The sequence below is a fragment of the Pelobates fuscus genome, chromosome 12 (assembly GCF_036172605.1).
Source record: "Pelobates fuscus isolate aPelFus1 chromosome 12, aPelFus1.pri, whole genome shotgun sequence".
In the NCBI taxonomy this organism is placed as follows: Eukaryota; Metazoa; Chordata; class Amphibia; order Anura; family Pelobatidae; genus Pelobates; species Pelobates fuscus.
The window spans coordinates 108002438-108029303 of NC_086328.1; the positions used below are offsets into that span (position 1 = coordinate 108002438).

The 26866-nt window shown below is 40.7% G+C and overlaps 2 protein-coding genes across 5 annotated transcripts in view; one reads left to right on the forward strand and one right to left on the reverse strand.

The window, feature by feature from the left end:
- The window catches only part of BMAL1 (basic helix-loop-helix ARNT like 1), a 51328-nt gene extending 49207 nt beyond the window's left edge, over positions 1 to 2121 (forward strand). For both annotated transcript variants that reach the window (XM_063438404.1, XM_063438405.1), the window contains exon 19: positions 1551 to 2121. In XM_063438404.1, the coding sequence (XP_063294474.1) occupies positions 1551 to 1711 (161 nt within the window). In that variant the 3' untranslated portion in view covers positions 1712 to 2121. The remainder of the gene's footprint in view (positions 1 to 1550) is intronic.
- A 654-nt stretch (positions 2122 to 2775) lies between these two features.
- The window catches only part of BTBD10 (BTB domain containing 10), a 28593-nt gene continuing 4502 nt past the window's right edge, over positions 2776 to 26866 (reverse strand). The window contains exons 2-9 of one of the 3 annotated variants that reach the window (XM_063438563.1): positions 19915 to 20029; positions 13298 to 13494; positions 9483 to 9768; positions 8835 to 8937; positions 6818 to 6938; positions 5660 to 5857; positions 4876 to 4986; positions 2776 to 3940 (exon numbers count right to left, since the gene is read on the reverse strand). In XM_063438563.1, coding sequence (XP_063294633.1) covers positions 3633 to 3940; positions 4876 to 4986; positions 5660 to 5857; positions 6818 to 6938; positions 8835 to 8937; positions 9483 to 9768; positions 13298 to 13494; positions 19915 to 20029 — 1439 coding nt within the window. In that variant the 3' untranslated portion in view covers positions 2776 to 3632. Of the gene's footprint in view, positions 3941 to 4875; positions 4987 to 5659; positions 5858 to 6817; positions 6939 to 8834; positions 8938 to 9482; positions 9769 to 13297; positions 13495 to 15280; positions 15531 to 19914; positions 20030 to 26866 lie in introns of those variants that run through there. The other 2 variants (XM_063438564.1, XM_063438565.1) reach the window with 2 other exon arrangements.

The window sequence follows — 26866 nt, forward strand, 5'->3', positions numbered from 1 at the left end:
AGATGTAGCTGAACACAAAATAGTTTTGTACAGGAATAGCACATACCAACTTTACGAAATATACATGAGGAGATCTTTGTTATAAGGTTGTGTCAAAAACAAAAAAATTTTACTCCAATATGTAGCAGAGATTGGAGGTGAAATGGCTACGTAGAAAGTGTAAAAAATAACCTTAGGTAAATAGCCTGTGCTGTCTTTACATAAATATATACTTTTGTGTGGCAATTTTGTTTTCTTTTAAGGCTATTCAGCTAACAAGACAAACGTACCAAATTCTAATATCGCTCCACATTAAAAGTTTATTTTACTCCTTGTATTTTGTGACCTGTAACTACCCAAAAAAAACAAAAACAATCATAGACACATACTTTCCTTAATCTGCACTAATTATGCACACATTATTGCAAAAACTATATATATATATATATATATAATCATTTATATATGTATACGTTGGATCAAGTTAAAGCCCTTTTTGTCCTTTAAAAAACAACGATATATAATAGGTGTTGGTGCAATAAATTATTAAAATTCAAATTGCAGTTGAACGCAAGCAAAAATTGCTTTTGAAGGTGTGTCCTTAAAGGGTTCACAGGTTTATGCCAAAACTGAATAAGTCTTGTGCACAAAAGTAATTTAATTAATTTGTGTCAGCTGGAAGAATTTGTGCACAGTCTACAGCAGGGGTGCCCAAAAGGTATATTCCCCAGACATTGTAGAACTAGACCTCCCATGATACTTTGCATGCATTTAGAATGGCAAAGCGTCATGGGAGCTTTAGTTTTAAAACATCTGGGGATTTACCTTTTGGGCATCCCCGGTCTACAGAATACCATGTGCTTTTCAGTGTGAAAGGACTCCCCTCTGCTGCCAAGTTAAGCAGTTTGGTCAGTTCTTTGTGGAATTAACTGAAAACCATTAATTCGTAGTTATATTTAAAAGAACCTTTTGAATCTTTCACTTATGAATATGACCCTAGTAAGATGGTTGGTGCCTCCTACACAGCCCAGGGCCAGTGTGTGTGGGGGGGAAGTTGCCAGTCTGGCATTATTAAAGGGTATATCCAAACTAGATCTCCTGCCATCACCCAGATTCACAGACTGTTCCATTTCTTAAACCAGAAATTAAGGCATGGCAAGCTTTGGTGTATAATGGTGCAGTTAGAATAATTCTCCAAATCTATTTTGGACAAAGTTTCAATCCTGTTGTCAATGCTGCATAACAGACTTATTGAATAAACCCCTGCCTTATCACCCCCAAATCACTATTCACCACTAGCAAAACACTCTAGAAGGTGCAGCATTGCTGCAATGCGTCTCAGTGCCAGAAGTATGGGCAAGGTGCAAACTACCCAAAATCCTTTGCAGAAGGTCTTGCCATTCTGAATGGCTTCCCTGGGAGAGACAGGCAGAAAACATCTACCGCAGTAATTTCTTTGAGGTTTAATTACTTATGCATGTGGTATGAATGTAAAGCACTGGATATTGTACGTTTATGCGTTCTAATACAGGAGTGATTTTATATGTAAATGTGTATTCTGTTCTTTGCAGTTGAAAACTCGCACATAGGGATGGATCTGATCGAAACAGACCACGGATCGAGCAGCCCCAGTAATGACGAAGCTGCAATGGCGGTCATTATGAGTCTCTTGGAGGCAGATGCTGGACTGGGGGGACCAGTAGATTTCAGTGACTTGCCATGGCCTTTGTGAATGACAACCTGCCCTCAAAGTGCATTAATAAAGCTTTAACCCTGCAATTGCCAGGATTTTGCTGTCCATTCTGGCAGTGCAACAGGTTTGCAGGAGTCACGATCGCTTTTCTATATAAAGTGTCATAGAAAGCCATATCAAAGTTACCCATCAGCTCACCGATCTGTCATTCCAGACGAGTTTGATTCTGCTAGTGTTTGCACCAGGTTAGTTGTGTACAGCTTGCATTAATTGTATATTTTGAAATCTGTGCGGTTTTTGGTTTTTTAATTGTGCGATGCGACCGTGTCCTCATTCGCTTTTATATTCAAATTGTCATTTCAGATGTTAAGGTGTTTTTACACTGCAGAGATCCAATGTGGATTTAATATTTCTTATATTAATTGTATAAAGATGTTTTATTGTAAGAATATGGCACACTGTAATAGTTAAATATTTTTTAAATAAATTTAATTGTTCTATACTACTGTCTGCACGTTTTTCAGTCCTAGAGGAGTTCCTTCTCCAGATCTTTAATGTGGCAGTGTAAGGTCTTATTAGTATATTATTGTGCTAACACTGCCAATACAATGAAATGGGGCTACTCTGTTCTGTACACATTTAAAGTGTGACTCGTTTTCACAGCCCACTAAACACTATTGCAGCATTTTACAAAGAGGAATAATGCCAAGGAAGGTACTGATCTGCCTTGTGTGTTTGCACATCTACACATACACCATACAACTGATTTACAAAGGTAAACTAGTAATTTTAAATTAAATAACTATGTCTCTAGCCCATACAGGACTTGGGGCAACATGCTGCTGAAAGTCGCCCAGAATTCTGTCCTTCAAATGCCTGTCTTTTAAATCTCATATTTGAAAGAATGCAAGAAAACATCACATATAGTGCAGGCATACCCTTCACTATAAGTGTTAAACAGTTGTGGACTACATCCCCCTAAAGCTTTGCTAGCACAATGGCTGTAAGAGCATAATGGGAGATGTAGTGCACAACAGCTGGAGTACCGAAGGTTGCCTAATGCTGCCTGAACCTTCTGGGGGGGAAATAAGCCAGGCTACTGCTTTCGCCAATAAAATGACCTTTTATTTCAATGCAAAACATACAATCATTTCAATTAACAACTTTTATTGGTAAACCTGTCACTATTGGTGAACCAATGTAAGGCGGTGCTGGAGCGACCCTGGATTTGTTAGAACTGTTCTGACACAGAGATGCCAGGAGCAGTGAAATGTACTCATTACCTATCTGACCATATATTAAAGTAAAGAATTTACTTCCTTATAAATTAAATACTCCAGTGGTTTAAGAAAAAACTTTCCTCTTGTGCTCAATCAGAATCCAGACATAAAAGGGATTATACAACTATAAAGCAAAACATAACTTTTCATAGATTTTTTTTTTTTTTAAGTTAGTACTAATATAATATAAAATGACTTTACAAACAAACATCGATCTGAAACCAGCCATAAAGTGCCACAATGAGTGAGACGCAAGGTTAACCCTTTGTGTTGTAACAAGTAAAAAAAAAATCGTCCCAATGGGTAAGAAAAGAGAAAAGGGGAGGGGGGGGAGGGGGACTCGTTTGATAAATAAAGGCAGCCCAGCAGTAAAATACATTGCACAAGTGAAACCTCACAATGATTGTATCCCTTTGGTCGTTAAAATGAAAGCAAAATTATTCATACAGCACAATCCACGTGTTTCCTATGTATTAAACAAACACAAGTAGCTGTAATTTTATGGGCCAACTCTCCTAATCATAGCTGAATCCACCACACTGGTTTGGTGGCTTTAAAGGAGCATCATTTCCCGGACAATGACGCTTGACCTGGTACTGCTGTGACGGTAGATTCTCAGAGGCGCCTGTGGAAAACCTGCCCCTGTGCGCACCCACAATCCTCCGACCAGTCCGTGTGAATTATAGGTTTGAGTTTTGTCCGTCTGGATCTGTATCGTTCCCTGGCGTCGGTTGGCTCGGGAGGATATCAAGTTCGTCCACCTGGGGTGTTGGGTGCATTACAACAAGCTGATCTTGTGGAATATCAGCTGCTGCAGCAGCCAGGTTGGTGATAGACTTGCTCTTCACACACTGAAAGTCTACGTGGCGGCTCTTCCCTTCTTCCTTCTCCCATGACATCCTGATAAAGGGTCTCTGTACATAATTATAAATCACCTCTGGCCTCCCACCTGGCCGCTTCTTCACCTTCTCCTTGTATGTAGGGTAACCTAAAAATTCATAAAACCATTAGTGAGTAGTACAGCTTGAGAAGGAAGCCTCAATCATTTGATTTATTAAAGCCTGAAGCAAATCTATTCGTTCAACCCCTACAGCAGCGATGGCTCCTAAATCAGCCCCTCATGGCTCAGTAACAGTCCATGTTGTTGGAGTAGGAAAAGGAAATGAATAAATCCTGGACCACTGCTCTAGACTATCTGCAATTATATTCAGCCATCCGGATCTATGAAATGTAGTTGAGATGTGCAGTGTTACAGTTCAAGAAAAGAAAAAAAATAAGTTACAGGATAGTATTCAACAGCAGGTGTTGCTTGCTGAACTTAAAGGAACATTTTAGTCTTAAGAATACAGTTTTGTTCCTCTGGTAGACTGTCCCTTAAGGCAGTTTCTCTAAAACGACAATGTTTTACAATGCAGGGTTAAGGGGACAGTGACAGTGCACCCAGGCCACTTCTATGAGATGGAGTGGTCTGGATTCCTATAGTTTCCTTTTAAAAAAGAATAGAGCATTTTGTCCAGAAGGTGAGAAACAGAATGGGTCCTTTGTCCATAATTCTATATACTGTAGCTAGGACTATAATGACGTCAGTAATTTTAACTAAAACTCTAGCCATATACAGACGTCTCCTAAGAACCTCTTGATATACACCCATGTTCCTGACTTCTCACAAAATAGCTAACCACCATCTGTTCCTCTACCCAATATGAATAGGAACACAGAATGTGAAATATTATACATTATTATCCACCTCTGCTATAGACACAGTTTGCCTATATTAGTTTAAAAACAGAATTGCAAATTTCAAATCACTACGATTCACTGTTTAGGGAATAATCCCTTTAGGTTTTGGCATAGGATTCGTGGAGAATGCAGAGAACGCTTCAAATGGACAGAGACCAAACAATGTTTGGAGACACCTCTTACCTTCGATACCCAGACGAATCTTTTTCAGCCCCCGTTCTTTCAGGACAGACTTGGCAACATCGCGATTCTCAATGTATTTAAAGAACCTATACAGCTTGGTGCTGTAGATGACTGCAAAGGAAAAACATAAAATCAGTGTGAATGATAACACAGTATACAATCCATAGACATAATGTAATTATACATTGTATGGTTCTCTCACTGTTGGCCATCTGCATTCAGTTCTCATTAATGAACACTTGATTGCAAACAGGTAGCTCCTAAAGGAATAGTCCATTTAAAAATAAAAAGTTTACTAGATCTACCCAGAAACAAAATAGCACATGTAAGTTGTTTTGCGTTTTTCGATGGGAGTATATGAAAGGTTAGCTTGCAATAGCTGCAGATCTAGTTATCTGCAGCTACTGCAAGCACTCTCCTTCTTTCCCAAGCACAGAATTTTTATGGCTTGCAGGTGCTCTGAGTAATTGCTGCCTCTTGAATGTAGCTCCACTGAGCTAAGCAACCAGGAAGTAACAGGACCGGTTGTCTCACAGGGGAGGGGGGGTGTAACAAGGTTAATTTATAAAGGAGCAGATTTCTATTACACAAAGTAATTCAGCAAGCTACAGTTGCTTTGTGTTTGGAGTGCTCCTTTTACCTGTTTAGTAAGGCCATACAGGTTAAAGGCCACACTGATAAACACAGACAGCTGTGTGATCCTCAGCAGAGATTGCATAGCAGTTCTCATGTGCTCACTTTCTCGACCAATAACCGTTTCCAGTGAAAATAATAATACACATACTCTGTGAGTATTCTTCTCCCATTTGTGGGGGATATTCTTCGTCCCAATCAACCACATCATCGTCTGTAAGAACTACAATATGGCACTCTCGTTCCCCACTGTGTGCGCTGGCTACCATCAAGGGAAGGATCATCTCCTCAAGGTAAAATTCAAACTGTCGTCGGGCCCCATCATTTGACAATTCGTGCATCAGGGCACCTAGAAAGGTAACAATAATTGGAGGGGAGATGGTGTTATACAACGCCTGCACAATGGCCTGAGAAACTCCAGGTACCAGAGACTGACAGATGAAAGTGAGCCCTGTAATCTAGAGTCTATAAATCCCATAATGCACCCCAATATAATAAATAAAAGCTCACTCAGTGCACAACTACAAGGGCTTTTACATGGTTAGAATCATTCAGCAAAATCTGGGTATATTTAGGAAATTTTCCATCAACCTGCTCAGAGCTGCAGTAATCTTCCAAGCAGCCATAATGCTTTGAAAGCAGACAAAGTATGATCTCTCAGTTCATATAATAGTTTGCAAGTACTGAATATGCTACAAAAGCAACAAGGAAGCACACATCACTCTAATCAAATACATTAGATTAGTACTGAAAGATGGGTGACAGGAAGCACACCGTTCATTTCACATGCATTAAGCTTCACTTCATTACAGATTCCTAGAGTAAAAGCCTGTCTTGTATTACTAATGCAGTCTCAGATTAACAGGAATTTGATCATGTTTAGGATCTCTAACTGATAAGAAATGGAATAAGGAATCCAATGTAGGTACTTAGAAAATCTATGTAAGCAAGACCCTAAAACCATTATCAATAAATAAAAAAAAAAAATACAAACTACCGTATTCAGAGTAAACAGACCAACAAGGAAGAATTATAAATTAATTGGTTTTAATAACATCCCCTTATTTGTTAGCAGTTGATTAATGCCGAAGCAGAGAGACAGACACAGGGGAGGCATGCACAGAGATTTCAAGCTTTGGAAAGTTGATGTAAAGTGATAGCAATAAGAAATGGAATGCAATGTGTCTGCTAATCACAGATGAAATAAGAAGAGTTAGTATATAGTAAGGCACTGGAAGAGAAACCTGGGCAGTAGTAAACGTGGAAAGAAGGAGTCTTCCAGACGTTGCCTCACCTATGGGATACTTACTCAGATCTCGACATTTGATAGTGCTATATTCAAATGCGATACATAGATAGTCACATGCCTCTCTCAGCTCGGGGATAGAGATCCCATCTGGGCACCGGATTATTCCCGTCTTGTAGTAATCCTTGTAAAATTATAGGGGGGAAAAAATATTACAAGACAAAAAAAATGCTGCATATTTAGTGCAAATTGCAATTTATGAGACAAGCATACACTTGTTATATGTTGGATTAATTAGCTTCACGCGCAAATTCCATGCATGAAAACATTGTGTTTTAGGCGGAAGAATGCGGTTGACACACAGACATTTAGTTCACTACACGGATGGTGTAAGCATAATAGAGACCGGCAGCTAAATGTGGTACAAAATGTGCTGCAATCATTTGCTTCAAACAGCAGACGACAAACTTAAGAGATAAAAGTCATGATGGTAACTTCAGATACAATGTTGATGAGTTCTCTTATAATGGTGATTTCTAATTTCAGCAAATAAACAGATGCTGCTCATACTAGCTTCTATGGTACAGTTTATTTTCTTTATTTTTTCTATCTTCCACGCATCGACATTAAAACAACTGTGGACTTGCAAATGTCAGCTGGCGTAAGGACTGCAGTGGATATTTACCAGAGTAAAAGATTTACTAAAGACATGTAGGTGGGCAAAGTGACTAACACTTAATCCACAGTCATCAGAAACAAATGAGAGCAGTAAAGAGCTGGGACATATTCAGAGTCAGGTACAGACTCACTATTTAGGATCTGTATTTGCACCGGACAAGCCAGACATCCATCCCACTCCTTCCAATCTCTGACAGAAGCAGTGAAACTTACACTATGTAAAGATCCTGAGGAAATATTTCCCGTAAGAATTGCAGGAATGCAGTGAATCTCTGCATTTAAAAAAAAAAAAAAGGCTTTAATCAAGATGCTAGTTGTCCATCCAAAAGATGAGATTTGTTCATGTGACTTGTCCTCTGTGCATTATTTTAATGTGGAAAGGAAAGTAAAAGTAATCTGCTTTCATTGACGTGAAAACTTCCCAGAACCTAAATTATAGCAAGGTGCGGGAAGCAGTCTGTCCTGGGAATGAAAGATCAAATTATCTCTTTTGCCCTGCATAGTAAATGATACCCAGCCTGCAATTTATATCACCAGAGCTATTTAAATGCAGAGTCATTCCTTATCAATATAATAATGATATAAGTCCTTGCTGTGGCACTTTCAGGACACAGACTGCAGCACAAGGAAGAGAGTTTAGATTATCTGCACAGTAGGGATTGATTTATTTCATTTTTCCAGAGTCAATACAGATTATCGGTCACCATTTAGGCCAATAACCGGTGTCGATATTCTGTACGTTTAAAGTTTTGAAAAAGCAACACAATTTCGACACGAATCTTGCATTAACTGAACAGGCTGGCGGCAGTCACACTCCTATCACTGTCAGCCAGCTCAGTAGATTATGCACGGTCTCACCTCCCTGCCTTCAGCTGAACTCCACATGCGGGGGCTCAAAGGGAGGAAGTATTTGAGGTCGCAAAGTGGCGCCTCATTGACAGGCAACTGGGGTTTCAGGATGTGGAAGATGGCGAGATGTAAGTTATCGATAAATTACAAGGTTGATACCGATTATATACCGATTACCACCCAAAACAAATATCTGTCTAGTGCGCACCACTCTCTTTAGCATAGAATTGTCTGTGTTTCATTAACATTCCAGTTTTCTTCTGATGTAATTTTAATCAATTTATGTGGAAAAGCAATATTGGGAAACAAACTGCTTGTATTCATTAAGGAAAAAAGATTCACACATGGACTGTCACGGTATATTTCACGAAACTATCGCACTGTGCACATACGCAAAATACAGAGGATATCCCCCTATATAGAGAAACATCTATCCATTTCACTCCTAGTGACGGCTTTATCTGTAACTGAAATTATGGCGCTTTGTGCAAGTTGGACAAGCACTCAGAATTCAGAAATATTCTTATTCCTAGCTATGAAAACAAAATCTCACCAAAATTGCTCGAAACACAGTGGAGCTGATTCCTTCTGCAACTTCAAACTCTCCCTTGTCATTGGGACGTGTGAAATTATGTTCTCTGCCTGATCCAAACATCCTGCACAACAAAATCATTACATGTTTCAATATAAGAAAAACCAAAACGGACACAAGACAGCAACAGAAAAAAATTAAATAAAAAAAATAAGATTTACTACTTATTATATGCATAGATAAAAATATAAATCTAGAAATTATACAGCCTCGACACCTGATGAATTTCACCATGAACCTATGCAAAAAGAACATGCACATATATCAATCTCTAGAAAATTACCAACTCAGTTTTCAGGGAGCAGAGAGCCCACTGTTAGAATTAAGAAAACAAACCAAAGTTAGCCTTGAAAGAGAATGGTGCCATTAACTAGTATTGACGTCCTATCCATTAACACAGGTTATGCCGTGAGCTGCAGGTCGCCGAGTGCACAGGATTGCAGTTCATGTCAGGTTCAAGGACTTCATTTTTACAATAAATAGAACTGAAAGCTCACAGTACAGGTAAAGACAGGACACGGTATATCTGTCACAAAAACATAGATCTTTCAGAGATAGGAAAATAAAAATGATCTTAAAGAAAAGCACAGCAGAAATCGTAGTACAAACCTGCCCAACATTGTGTTTGGCTGCGCAGTAAAAATGGAAGGATCTACAACGAATCTGGTATTGTCCACTATAAGAGTGACCCGCTCTGACGTGCGAACATTTCGAACTCCTTCTTTAGCGTTCTCGTAAACAAATACCATCTCGCTGGAGGTCTTACAGCTGCCATCTGAGCTGGACTGGCTACCCATCCGGCTACTTAGGCCAATGCAACTACTGGAACCATTCGGGGAGGTTTTCTGAGGACGGGGGCTGCCTGGACGCGAGGAACAGTATTCCTTCTCTCGATCTACAAAAGAGAACGAATCCTTTGATTTAATGTGGGGTTTGGTGACATGACTTTACACAAGCACTGTACATGGACTTTGTGTAAAGGGCCCACTGCCTAGCTGTAAGAAACACACATACAAAATAAATCTGTTTCGGTAAGACATCTTTAGAAGCAAAATAAAATAGTCATTATTTGGGCTGTCTGAAAGTTGATTACGAAAAAGTAATGAATACATAAAATGTAATTATATTACAAACGTTTAAACCCAGCATAAACATTGGGAGATCTCACTCTGGCATTCATAATCCCTATCCACCAGTATAGCGTATCTCCAGCAGCATTAGACGACAACCAGCCAATGACCGCTTCCTTAATATAGGTTTAATCTGCATTCATTTCTCACTGTAATAATCAGCTATGTCAAATCCTATCGCCCCGCTGTCATAAGACACAATGATCTGTTCCACTCTTATATAAAGTAAAGGAGAGATACATAAGAGACTGAATTCACAGATCCAGGTGTGAAGCCTGGAGAGACAATGTACAGAGAAAACACACGCTATGAAGAAATTTAATATAATATGTTGTTTCCTTTAGTTATTCTCGATTAAACAGAATTCCTTCAGTTCATTACCTTCAACAAGAAACTCATGGTGTATGATTTGGGAGTCCACCCCATGGTTCTCTTGGAATAGTTTTGCAGCGTGCAGGTTAAATTGAACCATAAACCCATTGGTTTTTGTTCTTTGTATATTATATTATTTGAAAATAAATAAGATAAAGAGAAGCAGCTTACTATATAAAACCATAAATTCTGAAGTTCTGTGACACATGTTAATCGAGCACTATAGGGTCAGGAACACCAACATGTATCCTTGACCCTATAGGGTTAAAACCACCATCTAGCCTCCTACCCCCCTCTTGCCTCCCTAAATATAGTAAAATCTTACTTGTACTCAAGTCTGTAGCTGCTTACTTTGTCTTTGTTTCCTTTAGACCTGGCCATTGCCTGCTGACATCATCAGAAGTGGTAGCCTGATCCATACACAATGCTTCCCCATAGGATTGGCTGAGACTGACAAAGAGGCAGATCAGGGGCAGAGCCGGCATGATTCAAACACAGCCCTGGCCAATCAGCATCTCCTCATAGAGATGAATTGAATCAATGAATCTCTATGAGGAAAGTTCAATGACTGCATGCAGAGGGAGGAGATACTGAATGTTCGGATGCATTTTAGGCAGCCATGACCCAGGAAGGATCTCTAACAGCTATCTGAGGAGTGGCCAGTGAAGTTATCACTAGGCTGTAATGTAAACACTGCATTTTCTCTGAAAAGACAGTGTTTACAGCAAAAAGCCTGACGGTAATTATTCTACTCACCAGAACAAATTCAATAAACGGTGTAGTTCTGGTGACTATAGTGTCCCTTTAATATTTATTGTATTTTATTCACTAATATTTACACATGTACACAGGCATGACTGGAAAAACAGGGCAATGTTTTAACAGCTAGTACTAGCTCACCCAATAAAGTAAATAAAAGCAAAAACAAAATGTATACATAACATTTACAAATAAGCAGTTGAAATCTAATGACATCCATGGTAAAAATAAACCTTACATTTCTGCAAGATACAGTGTAAAGCACAACAGTAATATTAATGGGAAAGCTGCAGCGCTCTACCATAAACACTAAAGCTCAGTGCAGTAGTGATGGTGCAAATAGTCTGGGGGCATCATCCAACTTTTTTTTTATTATTATAATTTTACTTTAACCCCTTAAGGACCAAACTTCTGGAATAAAAGGGAATCATGACGTGTCAGACACGTCATGTGTCCTTAAGGGGTTAAAAGAAACACTGTAGGCAACCAGACAACTTCTGCCCATTGAAGTGGTCTGGGTGCCAACTCGCATCACCCTTAACCCTGCAAGTGTAATTAATGCTGTTTTTATAAACGACTTGGGATGGGGAGTGATAGGGAGGGGGGCACTCCAGGATTCTCCAGTGCCAGGAAAACGGTTTGTTTTCCTGGCACTAGAGAATCCCTTTAAACCAGTATTCACCTCAGCAATTATGCCACTTTATGACAAATCCCAGATAGGGAAAATCAGGTAACCCGGATTTCCATGGTGAATGCTCCACTTAATTAGACTTTGCCCCCAGAATTACTCTTTATACCACCCCCATAGTTCCAGTCACCTTTCTTTGACCTGCAAGATAAAGCCAGCTTGAAGGCACACATGGCAGATTGGAGTGATCTAGAAAAATTATTTCTGGCTGGTATAAACTCCATATGTAACACGGCCAGCCAGATTTCTACAGTTCTAGTTGAACCATAACCCAAGACACTCATAGTATGTTCCTCACCAAATGCTGACTGAGCAACAAGAGATGTGCGGTTTAACCCCTTAAGGACCAAGCTTCTGGAATAAAATGGAATCATGACATGTCACACATGTCATGTGTCCTTAAGGGGTTAAAGAGCACCAAAACAACTTAAGCTTAATGAAGCAGTATTGGTGTAAAGATCATGCCCCTGCAGTGTCACTGCTCAACTCTCTGACATTGAGTTAAATTTTTTTTATTTGTGTTAACGCAGCCCTAGCCACACCTCCTCTGGCTGTGACTTTTTAACTTTGTCATTTTCAATCAGATTTTGTAGCACAGTGTGTTTACTTTAAACATTTTTATCTCCTATATTAATTGACCTTTAATGACAGACACACAGCAGGCGATATGATATTCTAAAGTAAACACATTGTGCACATGTGTACAGAAAGTGTTTAGGAAGGCTGTGTAAATCACATGCAGGGAGGTGTGACCTGGGCTGTATAACCAAAGTGATTTAACGCCTAAATGGCAGAGAATTGAGCAGTGACACATAGGGGCAAAACCAATACACCAAAACTGCTTCATTAAGCTAAAGTTGTTTTGGTGTTTCAAAGTGTCATTTAATGACTTGGACACAGCCGAATAAGTGTGAAGAGACACAATGAGGGCCAATAACAAGAAGTAAAAGGTTTGCATCCTCCAGATTGAGTTATGCAGTGTCAGTCGTGTCTGGGAACCCATTGTTGTTAAAGACACGTTGCAGGTTCGAATCAACCATAGTGGCCTCTATAGAGCTGTGCATTCTGAGCACAAATACTTAAGGCAAGTTGCTGGCAGTATAGCAGCAGAATACACCGCTGCTGCAGGTATACCATTTGCACTGTGTTTTGCTAGCCTAGAGTCTAACAAAGCATAAAAGGGACTGTAGTCCTAAGCCAACAAAGAGTCTACCTATTATCTGTACATATGTACGTACATACATAATTTAGGGGGTATCTAGAAAGCACTCCAATATGCCTGTTGGTTAGGAATACATTTTATTTTCAAGCAGAAGTCAGGGCAGTTGGTTTCTGTCTTCACCTAGTAAATTAAGAAATGGGGCAAAGGCACCAACTCTTTATCAGCTATGAAAACAAAGTGTTATGCCACAAGTGACAGTAAAGAGAACCGGTAAACACACAACCACAAAGGTAAAAAAACAAAACAAACGTACCGCTTTGATGCTGCCTTGTAGGGGAGGTGACGTTCCGAATACAAGGAGTTAGCTGACTCTCGCCTCTTTCATGGGATGAATCCCGAGATCGGTCACTTGAACGACGTCTATCTCTTGAACGTTCGTGACCTCCACTGGCACCGTGTGGATTCATTTTTGTGTTACTTGTTCCTGATCTAGGACCACGTGATGGGGTGCTGGAAAAACACAAGTAGCAGATTAGATTTGCCATGAATGCACCTGGCTAGATGCTACAGAAGAATAAGTGAATATAAATGAAGAAGAATCATAAAATTTGTTCGCTAAAATGCAATTTTGGGATTTTATTATATTTTAAAAAATAGAAAAACATTTCAAACCCGAGATGAAGAGCACATTATTTTGCACAAAACTGCCATTTCAGAGATACCTAAACATTTCAAATTCTGAATATTTACACAATTCAAATGTTTGGGGTTTTTACAGAAATATTGACGGAATATTTTAAATCCGTCAGCCTGCAATAATTCACATAGTATGAAATGCAAGAATGGAAGCAGACATACCATTTACGGCACATACAGTATGACAAAACACATATATATATATATATATATATATATATATATATATATATATGAAAATATGTATTTGTGAGGAACTTTATGGCATGTTTGGGAACGCAAAACTACCATACAAATTTAATTTTTTTATGATCATGTAAAGATATAAATACAATTCACTGTCTCGAACAATGCTACTTTGTTCACAAAGAAGCCTTGTTGTCTGCCAATTAAACCCTCACCTCTGCAAGGAGACTAAAAGTACTTTAAGCCACAGATGCGCCTCAATAGTGCGGCTTTATAGTTCCTCTTCACTATGCATAGAGACTGAACACTGCTGATTAAGGTGAAGACAAGCACTTGAGTGAACAGGTATGAAGAGCTTAAAGGGTTAAATTCCTTTTTGCATTGCTCTCCAACAATTTGAGTGCTATATTAATCTAGAAAGTGAATGCATTTGACAGCAAAACAAAATACGGATTATCAAGATTTTTTATTTTTTTTTGTTATTAAGGTTGACAGTCCAGTTATAGGTAGCAACAATGGACTTGTTAGGATAACAGGGTGATTTACCATCAACGGCTTTTATTTTGTAGAAACGGATTTTAAAGCTCCTTCCAAGACTGCTAGAAGTAGTGTCTCCGTTCACATAGGGAAAGAGCATGGAGTGCACCTTAAGTAACAACTCTGGTTTGAGAAAGACTAAACATTTGACACTGTCCAGACACAAAGGACCTTTATCACAAGCGCCAAGTGAAACAATAGATGAGCAAGAGGCTAGATTAAGTGATTTAAACATACTGTGCATACAGAAGATCTTCACTTCACAATAGGCACAGCTGAACACAAGGGGTTATTGCTAGCAAATTTCTGGGCTTAACAGATCCTGACAAATGCAGATACAGGAAGGAGATTCAAATCATATTAGGCTAGCTTTAATCAGCAGAGAACAAGAAGGAGAATTACTAGACAATGCCCTGCATGTCTTTCCAGTCATCCGAGATTAACAAACTAACAATCTAATCAACTTATTCTGATCACACACCTTGCGGAGAACAAAGGATGTTTCCGAATACGGGTGCTGTGACTAGAGACAATGAAAGAGAAAGAGGGGCAATGGTGAGAAAAAAAATAAAACACTTTTTTACATTGAAATTATCTGCAGACAAGCCTGAAGAGCTTGCACTCCTAAACACAAACATTTAAAATTCTAACATTTGGGGCACTAAGCCCAATCACCTGCCAAGATCCTATATCGACTTAGAGCAAAGCTGAACAAAAGGTAGACAGACACCTTGAGTAGAATTGCATTTCCACAATGCTGTGCCAGCCTGGCAAAGCATAGTAGGAGTTGTAGTGATAAACATGTAAGGGGGTTCCACCTTTTGTACACCTCTAATTTAGCTTATCAGGGCCCCCTCCCTCAGCAATTGATACGCACCTTGCAGCACACAGACACAGAGAGAGCTTGGGTATCAGATCACAGAGGAAGTAAGAGGCAGTTTGGAAAGCAGCCCTGGGCATTACTTGCAAAGTTCAGCATTTCTGCGTTACGACATTGCCAAACCTTGGCTGTGGCTCAGTGAGAGCAGGACGACATGTGGCCACCTAGCATTCTTACCCTCGTGCCACAATGGCAGGCAGTCAGGACACTGCACCTTCCAGATATTAATACAAATAATTTTCACACAATCAGTGAATCAGGGCTGACGTCTCCAGACACGCCACCTCATTCGAGCTGCTTTGTACAAGCAGTCCTGCCGACGAGCAGCGATTGGGTGTCCTGCAGTGACAGGCAGAATCTGGAGGGGAGGAAGGGAGGAGTAGACAGTCGCTCCATAGGAAGAGATTACCAGCTTTTCAGGTTTAACGCGTGAAATCGGTGATAATGGCTGTGGCGGCAATCTATTTATATAACAGCTGACCAAATTAACAGAAAACCAAAAGGTACTATTAAGAACTGTTTTATTACACAAAGTCTAATCCAGGAATTCAGACAAGCCCTGCATCAAAGCCCTTGAAAGCAGCGTAATTGTGTCTGCTGAGATTACTTTTTTTAAAACATGTTAGGAATCAACAGACTTGAAAGATGACAAACATGACACTAAATATAGGTCTCGCACATCGACATACTCCATACAGCACAATAAGCCAATAAATGCAATTCTTATTGCTGAGCTACATTTTGTGATTTCTTGCCTTCATAATTCAACTAAAGGCAATTATACAAAATTTGCACTTATCACCACATACGGGACACAGATTTCATCTGTAAAAAGCAACTAAGCTAGAAACAAAAAAGTAATCATCCAGCTAAACTACAATTAAAGACGTTCCAGGACATTAAATAATGAGAACTTTGTTTCATATATTTTAGGATGGTGCTCCTAAACCCAATTACACAAAACTACTTTTCAATGACAAAAAAAATAATCCTGAATATTGACAATTTTCCCATTGTAAAGATTTCACAAGGTATTCTGTGAGAAATTGAACAGATGCCCTACAATCTGTCATCTGAATAGGAGGCAGATCGTAGGTCAAAAAATAAATAAAAATGAGTGGAGTAATGGCACCCAAGGCATCCTAGTACCACGACCTCTGTAATAAACTGCTCTTAGAGTACCCACTTTACATATTAAAAATGGTACATTGAAAAGGTAGAGTTTAGGTACAATTTATCTTTCAGAGCTCCAGCAGGAAGCATCACAAATAAACTAAATACAAAGACCCCCTGATAAAACATACCCTCTCTTTAAAATACTGCTACTACACATGGGAACTAGTGATGTCCCGAACAGTTTGCTGGCGAACACGCGCGATGTGTTCGCGGTCGCGAACACGCGCGGTGTTCGCGGTCGCGAACACGCGCGATGTTCGCGGTCGCGAACACGCGCGATGTTCGCGGTCGCGAACACGCGCGATGTTCGCGGTCGCGAACACGCGCGATGTTCGGTCTGCCCCCTATTCGTCATCATTGAGTAAACTTTGACCCTGTACCTCTCAGTCAGCAGACACATTCCAGCCAATCAGCAGCAGACCCTCCCTCCCAGACCATCCCACCTCCATGACGAATAGGGGGCGGACCGAACATGGCGCGTGTTCGCGAACACGCTATGTTCGCCGGCGAACGGTTCCTGGCGAACTGTTCGGGACATCACTAATGGGAACACATAAGATATTTTTGGAAATCTACTTTTTTTTTTTTTTTTTTTTTTTAAAAGCACTGGAGCAAAGTAAGCCCCCACCCCCATCATTTTTATCTAACATTATCTTGTAACCAAACAGTGCATACTACAGAGCTGTGATTGATTTAGCTAATCTTACACTGCTGCTCTGTGATTGGCCGATGACAGGTTAAGGTATCCAGAAGGCACCAGCTTTACACTCATTAGGGGCTCATTCTAACCACCGACCCTTCTCAGTATATCAAAATGATATAATCTTTATGAAATAGTAAATGTTGAGTGCTTTGGCAGTACACAGACAAAGATACCGTAAGACAAAGTAGGGTCTAGTTTGTCCTATGGGCAAGGCTAAGGTTGACAAATGACTGAGTTCTGCTGTCAACTTTTCTCCAATCCCAGCAGCTGTCCCAGCTGTGGAATTCAGGCATGGAACTACGGAGGCTCTAGTGGTCTCTGCCACAGATTTTAGCGTTATACTCTTGCACATGCACTAAAGTACAGCACTGACATGGCTCCAGGCAAATGAAGCACCAATAGCTAAAAGGAGTCCCCGACAATAAAGATGGCATCTGCTGAGGTAAACAGCTTCACGTTTACTTACCTATGACTGCCAGCAGACCATAACCACATATGTCCTTCAGGGGACTTGCCTAAATATGCAAAGGCAAATATCCCAGATAATGACAGCTCTGCTTTAATTCTTACAGGGTAACTCATTGCAACATATAAAGTGCCACTCAAAGCACAATGCTCATTGCATGGCTTATGGTGCAAGAAGGACACGTCACGGTTTCTCAACAAACAGTGTATTATAACCACAGGTGAGTAAAACAAATCACTGCACCAATAAGACTGCCTCTGATCTCAAGGGAGGAAGCTTTTACTTTCTCCATTGTCTTCAAATTCACATAAGCGCCACGTACATTCCTCGGAGAGGGTGCATTGCAAACGTTGACAGCAAAACATAGCACATGGCTGTGGACAAAACATTAGCAGCTGTGTACAGGCTTGTTTCATGTTAACCAGCAGTCCCACTCAATCTTTGATACACAACCTTAAAGAGAATCTGTCACCGCAAGACAAAATCTTCTCACATTGACAATTTAGGAAGTTCACTGGTAATATTTCCTAACCTTGACAAAAAGGTGGAGCTTCTGCCATCAAGTTTTGTCACTGTATGGAGGATCCCGCTGTCTCACAGGTTCATCCATACACCTCAGTGTTGTGCTCTTGCGCAAGTGTGAGAGTACAACACGGACGTGGAACCCTGGCAGATTAAAGGTTAAAATAAATATTTATAATAAGGTAGCCATTTCTTCCTTCCTACAGCTCAAGTGACAAGTTTAAAATTTATAACAAGGCTTCACTTCTTGGGAAATAATACCAAACAAGTTAAAGACACCATAAATAATGCAATACTCTATTAGGTAGGTTACTGGTAAAGAGAACCTCAACTAATTAAGATTTAATTTAAACACAGTCATGGACCGTTTCGCAGTGCCCATTTATGTACATCACGATTAATCCCATGAAAATCACAAGTGTTAATGACATTTAATGATCACAACTGTCTCAGATTAAAGGCAGCCAGAAGAGTAACTGCTTACTTTATATGCAAACGGTCATCTTAATAGTTCAAAGACTTATTTCCCCCAACTACCTAGTTTGCTCATCTATTCTGTGACATCTCACATGCACATATGATGATTAAACTAAATGCCATTCCTTTCTATGGTACACAGAAAAAAATCGAATGGAACAGAAGAAAATTTTAAGTTTGAGACACTGTAACTAGCACCACCAGAGCTTTTTAGAGCACTTATGCATGCAGGAGTTCTTGGGTGGAGTAAGTGGTTTGGAAGGAAACAAAAAAAAACAGGGCATTCCCAGCATCCACTGCCACCATTATAAAAAGGAACGTCACATTCTCATCATCTGTTCAGCAATGCAGACTTTAATGCTCACCTGGTATCACTGCTGTCCAGGTTTGTATAGAGAATAAAGAAATGAACATCCTCATTATCAGAGTGGAGCAGCGGCAGTACCTTAACTACTAAAATAAGCGGTACAATGAACTGCAGTGATTTTGGTGCTTAGAGAGTTTACATACATGCCCTTAACCCCTTAAGGACCAAACTTCTGGAATAAAAGGGAATCATGACATGTCACACATGTCATGTGTCCTTAAGGGGTTAAAGAATGTCCTAATTTTATGTTTTTATGACTTGTAAGCACCATATACCCAAACTAAGGGACCTCTAGGCAACATACCCTCAGCCAATTGGACCTTCAGTTACAGGATGGATCTGTAGAAAAATCATGTGATATATTAATTTTTTTTATCTCGCAAAAGTGCACCTGGCATCATGAAAACACCAAATTTGGTGCTTTTTTTGTATCACGATTCAATGCACCTCTATGAGGAGATGCTGATTGGCAAGGGTGGTTTTGGCTCTGCCCCTCCAGCCCGCCTCTTTGGCTGAGATCATCAGAATTGACAATCTCAGCCAATCCAATGCTTTCCTATGGGAAAGCATTGTGATTGGCTGATATCACTTTTGATGATGTCAGCCAAGGAGGCAGATTGGGGCAGAGCCAGCACCAGCAGACTGGAATAAAGGTAACATTTTACTATATTTAGGGGGCTATGGTGGACTAGATAGTGTTTTTAATACTATAGGGTCAGGAATACATGTTTGTGTTCCTGACCTTACAGTGTTCCTTTAAGACTGGACTCATTTCTGAAGAGACGGCAATGTGTTTCCTACAATAACGACCCCAGATCCATAGGACAATCCAAGTACCATTCAGTAATTAAAGCTAGCTGGCAAAGTGGTAATGAAATGGAAGCACAGTGGATTGATGTTCACAGATCTGGGGTACCTACCTTGAATGCTTATATAGTTTGCAAGGTCTACTATAAAATTTCCGATCCCCATTCTCTGGATCACTGGCGTTACGGTCATAAGGTTGGAGCCGTCCTGCCATACCACACGCAACACCTACACAACACAGCAGTATTAAGCATAACTAGGCGGCCATGCAGAACGAGAGGCAGAACATTAGTACAAGAAGCCATGACATGAAAGACAGACCTTCATTTAAAGGGCTGGGACAAACTGAATGAATAGCAATACATAAAGCCATATTTAGAGTATCAAATATAGTAAAATCTAGCAATGGTTTGAAACTAGGAGAGGACTCACAGTCATATTATACAAAGTGAGTACACTTGTCTTTGGAAGGTTCTCAAAACTGAATATCATCATTGACTAATTTTTAAAAAGCAGGATTATTGCGAGGTAAAACCCTTTTTGTCACAAAAAAAGTTTTTATTTGATGGATTGCTGAAGTTAACCATACAATTAAAATGAATTATTGTAAATGTTGGCATTTTGTGTTATCGTGAATGATCTAACAAAAAAATTTGCACTTGGAGGCATGTCCTGATTTTTTAACCTCTCTCCGTACTGTGGATGTGCTGGAAGGCCAGTACCATGAGATTAGCACCAGCAGAGTTGATTTCGCCGGCCTTTGCTAGTGACCTTTAGTTTGGCCGTGCCCTGCCTCAGATGATTTGCACTGGCTGCCTCCTCTATGATCTTTGTAATTGAAGTAATTTACCTCCTACTGTACACATTCTTTGCTTGCATGTAATATTGATTATGAAGCATGTTAACGTCCTTTTGTTTTTTTTTGCTCAACTAGGGTCTGTCATACCTGCAATTTGTAAATATTTTTGTTGTTGTATGGCTACCACATTAAATACTTGGGGATCTGGCTCAGCGTTACCCAACTTTAAGAAGTACTACGTGGCAGCACACCTTTCACAGGTTCTTCAATGGTTCTACTGGAACATAACAAAACTCTGGGACGCATTGGAGAAGACAATTATCTACATTGATCTAACGGCTCATCAATGGTTCCAGGAGGAGTGCGGAAGATGACTAACCCGTCCTAACTAGTATGTTTGAGCAACACTGTTGCTGTGGCACAGATGGGGCCCTAGATACTTCCTGACCACAGACCCAGGTCCAATGTTACCTCTATGGGATAACACATTTTCCTGTAGGGATGCATGGACCACTCAAACAGCGATGCTTCTTCTTAGGGCAGGAAAGGCGTGGCAGTATATTCAGTCTGTGATACCTCTGTCAGACAGGTTTCTGAACACGACCAATAGGTTCCTCCACAAACTCACCCATGCCCAGATTTTACATGATCTACATTATATCCCTCAGAGAAGAAGTTTCACTCGAGAGCTTACAACATTTGCATCGTATTTCGAGTAAGTGCCGCCCTCAAATTTGATGCATTTCCAGTATTTATAAGGTTAGTCAACGAGAGATATCATCATCCTCCACCTTGTACGAACAAATGGGAAGATGACCTGCAGATAACATTATCGGATGATGACTGGACTGAAGTCTTTACGTTAATCCATGAAACCATATTATCGGCAACGCTCCGATTCAGTTTCACGCAAACCACATGGTACCAGACTCCAATCGCACTGACCCCAAATGCACAAGGTCTGTCGACCTCCTCGCATGGGTGGCGCTGGAGAGGCAGAGGGCATCCGATTACACTTATGGTGGAGCTGCACTCTACTTGAAAACTTTTGGAAGGTGCCATACACTGTGATGAGCACATATCTGATGACCTGCCTGTATTTACTCCAGTAGTAATGTTGTTACATCATACAACATTATCAACCATAACATACAAATGCTTGGAGGTTCCAGAATTGCATAATGCAGCTAAAGCAGTCATCCCACTATATTGGCGTCGACAGTGTACACTCCCAATAGCTAGATGGATAAAGGAAGTCAACGACAGAGTGAGGATCTTTTGGCCAGGACAAGGGAGCGACACAACCAAAAGTGGTTCCATTGCCTGTAATACCTCTCCTCCCTGGATACTGCTAGATACCTGAGGAGCCAGTGTCGGATGGAGGGGCCCAGGGAAGCTGGAGCAGATAGGGTGCCGGTGGGGCCAGAAGGACCTCTACATGGGAGGCTCTAAAATAGCATAATGCATCAAACAGTGTTATACCCGATACTGCAGGTTCATGCAATGTTAACCCTGGTTCCCTCCCTCTACAACTGCCCCTTTCATTTAATGGTTTCCCCTTCCTCTTTCACCTTTCCTGTTGTCAATTATTTTTTTCTCTCCTTCCTTATTATACTTCTAATGTTTCTGACACCTCTAAGAGGCACGGTTACCATGGCCTAAATGAGAGCTCCTTCACAGCTTGCACCTACGTCAAATACATAGGCGATGCTTACGGAGACTAAATCATCTGCAACAGGTTCTTAAGATAGGCCTCGATGAGGCCGTTTATATTCTTTTGTGAAGCTACCCTTCGAGTAAATCATTCACGGTTATAGAATTTTCTTTTGCTGTATTTTAATGCAACTATGACCAACTAATCTGTATTAACCAATATATAACAATCTTTTCAATTCTTTGTTATCACTTCTAAATATTCACACAATTTCTCAAACATTTCATTTTGTATGAGCACACACCTGGATTCAATCTGCAATGTACACTCTGAAGCCTAATATCTGTATAATTGCAGGGGTCATTAATCCAGAAGTACCGCCCCCAGCGCACGCTGTGAAATTGTAGAGTCTAGCTATAAATCTGTTCTCAATCTTAACTCTTCCTACACCATCTACCAAACATAATCTGTCATACAGACCTTTTTGAAGAGGTCTCTTCCAGAAGAGAGTAATTCTTGTGATAGCCCAACATTTATGGCAAAATTAAGGAGAGCTGTTTAAGTTTACATATTAAGGAAAAGAGGATGGCTATAGAACTAGAAAGGTCCAGTTCTGGAGCCAAGGCAAGGACTAAATGGGCAACAACTAAAGGGCTTGACCCAACGCAATAAGTATTAGAAAATAGAGAAAATCCCAAGAATCGAGGTGTTCGGAGAGGAAAGCAAAAATCCATCTACCAGAACACACTCGACTGAGGGTGTGCCCACAATAGGGTATTCACTCCCTTGGTGTGCAGAGTAATTGATGTACAGAGTAAGGAAAATAATAAATCTTTAATAGAAAAACGTACAGAGACTAAAAAAATTCCATGGGGTATAGGAGTGGGGATTGGTCCATGTGGCTGTACTGACGATAGGGGGGTACAGGACAAATCACTGTAGAGAGTACTGCACCAAAACCCCTGTTTAAGTTTACCATAACTTTTTAGAAGAATTTACATATAACAAGCACTACTGGCCCCCAGATGTGATGTGAACACACAAGAATACAAATTCCAGGGCCAGCAGAATGTGGATGAGATTCAGATGTTAAAACTGTAAACAGAATCATTGCTTGAGCATTTGTTCAAAATTAATGTTTAGTATTTAATTCCAAGGTTAATTGGAAGACAAACCCCTGGATTCATACTGGCTGCTTACAGGGCGAGTTGGGGCCAATATTTGGCATGCTTCACTGAAAATAACACCTTTAATAATGATTTCACAAATTACATTTATGTCCTGAAATAACCAGATTTAACAGTGATACTACCAACCTCAAGTGCCAGAAAGGGAGACATGACTAGTCGGGTATAAATAATAAATACTGCACAGGCTCTGGGACCTGATTTTAAATCTCGTCTATTCATGTACCCTATATTTATCTTCCATGTTCTATCCTGAAATGGCCTTTTTTTATTTTCTCTTTCAACTGATTTAACATTTTTATTTATTTTGCTATGCCTCACTATTGTGGCCTCCTCATCCTTTTTATGCACCCTTTATTATTGACAAGACCCCTTGTCTTCTCATCTTGCACACTTAGCCTACCTTCCCTACTATCAAGCAACTTGCTATGCTACCCCTCTCACCCACCCTAAAAAACTATTTCATTTTAAAATAATTGAATACATTTTTTTCTGCTTATATGCTCAAAGTGTGATTAAACACTAACAATTAAGCTGCTAGTTTTACAATTTTAGCACACACTCATAACTATTGCAGGACTCCAGTGACAGAAAAAGTTGTGCCATGGCATAAACATCTAAAGAATAAAAATGTCTTCAATCTGGTACGTTAAAGGACCACTTCAGCTTAATGAAGTGGTCTGGGTGCCTGGTCCAGCTATGTTTATATTTGGGTTAATCATTGACAGCCGCTAGAAGTGCTTGCGTGCTTCTCACTGTGAAAATCACAGTGAGAAGACGCCAACGTCCATAGGAAAGCATTCCTATGAGACTGGCTGAATGCGCGCGCGGCTCTTGCCGCGCATGCGCATTCAGTCGAAGAGGAGGAGAGCTCCCCCCCAGCGCTGGAGAAAGAGGTAAGTTTAACCCCTTCCTCTCCATCCAGCCTGGCGGGAGGGGGACCCTGAGGGTGGGGGCACTATAGTGCAAGGAAAACGAGTATGTTTTCCTGGCTCTATAGTGGTCCTTTAAATAAACCAAAAGCAAAGTATAGTTTGCAAAACATTAAATATTCAAGGGATGAATCAGGTCAAAGGTGGCCGTGCAGTTTAAACCCTCATTAATATTTTCTCTATGTAATCAAAGACATAATTGGAAAGCAAGCTAGTGGGGAAAAACCTCTGGTATCCTTTGCAATATAGGATGTGCTTTCCAAAGACCACCTATTGCCAGCAACGTGAGTAAAGTTTTTATACTTTGTTAGATCCAGACGCAGATCATGAAAATGAACACAGTGTCAGGGATTTTAGAGAACCATGCCAAGTGTTAACCAGTTGTTTTTTTTTTAATTCTAACAGATTTTGTGATCAGCAGGTAAAACATTTTTACAGTACATGGATACTTTGGCCACCTAGCTTAGTCTACTCAATTTTAATTTTTAGTATAGGCGGGTTTACCCAGGTTTCCCTGTCGGTGGTCCTCGAGCTTATGACTGAGTGGGGCGGTAAACTTGGGCCGTATGTGCCTTGTGGCCAGTGTAAAGTACGCCCTGATACCTATGCAAGAGTGAGGCACGTAGTTATGGTATTATTGGGTATGGGAGCCCTCGAAGCCGGGTGTGAGTTCCCATTTTGTTATGCTGTAACTGAAAACGGGGGTTATGCTCTGGGCACCCGCAAGGCTGCTATTTTTGCGCTGGCGTGGCGCTTGGGGGGGTGCTTTGGTACTGAGCTAGGTCTAAGGCTTACGGAGCCGGCAACATAACATAACAGATATAAAATATAGAAACATATATAAACATGGTAAAAAAAAAAAAAAAGGGCAACAGTTATAGGATTTTGTGAGGGGTAGCGTGCATATGGTAGTGCACAGGCAAAACTCAGTCCCAAAGTTCAGGGTGGCAGTGCCACTGTCGTGGGTGCTCCTCCTCTTGGCACGAATGGGGTGATGTCTGCTACATTCCAGGCTGGGTGGGCTGTAATCTGTGGCTGTGCTGTCGGTAGGCCGAGGGCTTGCAGGAAGGTTGAGGCTTCAGCAGGGTGCGAGATAGCGTGTGCTTTCCCTGCCTTATTGGAAAGTAGTCTGCGGGGGCCCCACTTGTAGGTAATGGATTTATCCTGAAGCACTTGGATTATGGGCTTAAGAGAGCGCCGCCAGGACAGGGTATATCTGGAAAAGTCTCGATAGAATGCCAGCTGATCACCCTCAAATGGCACCGTGGGAGTACCCCTTACTGCCCCAATAATAATGCCACGGTCAGCGTCTCGTACCAGTTTGAGCAGAACTTCCTTAGGCGTCTCCTGGGTTGCAGTAGCCGTTTTATTAAGTCTGTAACAGGAGTCCACCACTATCTGTTTGGAGTGCTTGGGCATTAGAAAGTTTCTGTAGTGTTTCCTGATTTATTTCTTTGAATAGGTTTGTGTATCTAGTAAGCTATTATTTAGTTTCCTGTGAAATCTCTGACTCTGTGAGGTCAGGAAAACAGATTAAAATGCACAGTCTGTGTTCTCCTTAATCTCTGAAGTCCGTCTTGGCCAGGTTCAGACTGACTCATGCGGTTAGTGTTGTGTAAAGCATTGTGACCCATATACAGGACAAATAATCCAGGAGTCGCTGGCTTTAAAGTGCATCAATCTGAAATGAACCAATCGAGCACAAACAAAAAGCAATACATATATTTTAAAACCATTAAAAACCAAACCATTAAAAACTGGTTAATAGAGGGGGCGGAGCCGGCGCCCAAACGAGCTGGACGCGTCTTGCAGCATATGAGCTCGGATGCCAGTGGGAGACAACATGCGTCTGTGCCGGCCAGTCCACTCGGGATTAGGATTCCGCCCTCTCTGGCCAAACAGTAAGGTTTGTGGAGGAGGGAATAAATTATAAATTTTTTAAATAAAAAATATATGTACTTTTCTCCACTACTGCCCCATCACAGCTCCTGTTCATTCCCCTCTATCCCCTTCTGTCCCAATAACCACTACAGCCCCTATACCCACTACAGCCTGTAAAATCCCTGCAGCCCCTACAACCACTACTATAGTCCCTACACCTACTATAGACCCTATATCCCCTGCAATTACAACAGTCCCTATACTCCCTGCAACCCCTACACCCACTATAGACCCTTCACTCACTACAGCCCTACCCCCCTACTCCCACTACAACCCCTATATTCCCTCAACTAACTACAGCGCCTGTGCTCCCTGCACTTACTGTAGCTCCTATTACAGCCTGCATCCACTACAACCCCTGTACCCCATGCAGCCCCTAAGACCCATATAGTCTCTACACCCACTACAGCCTCTATATCCAATATAAACCCTATATCTCCTGCATTTTCTATAGCCCCTGTACCCCATGCAAACCCTACACTCACTATACCCCTACATCCACTATACCGTGTTAACTATACCACTACAGTCCCTATATCCCCTGCACTTACT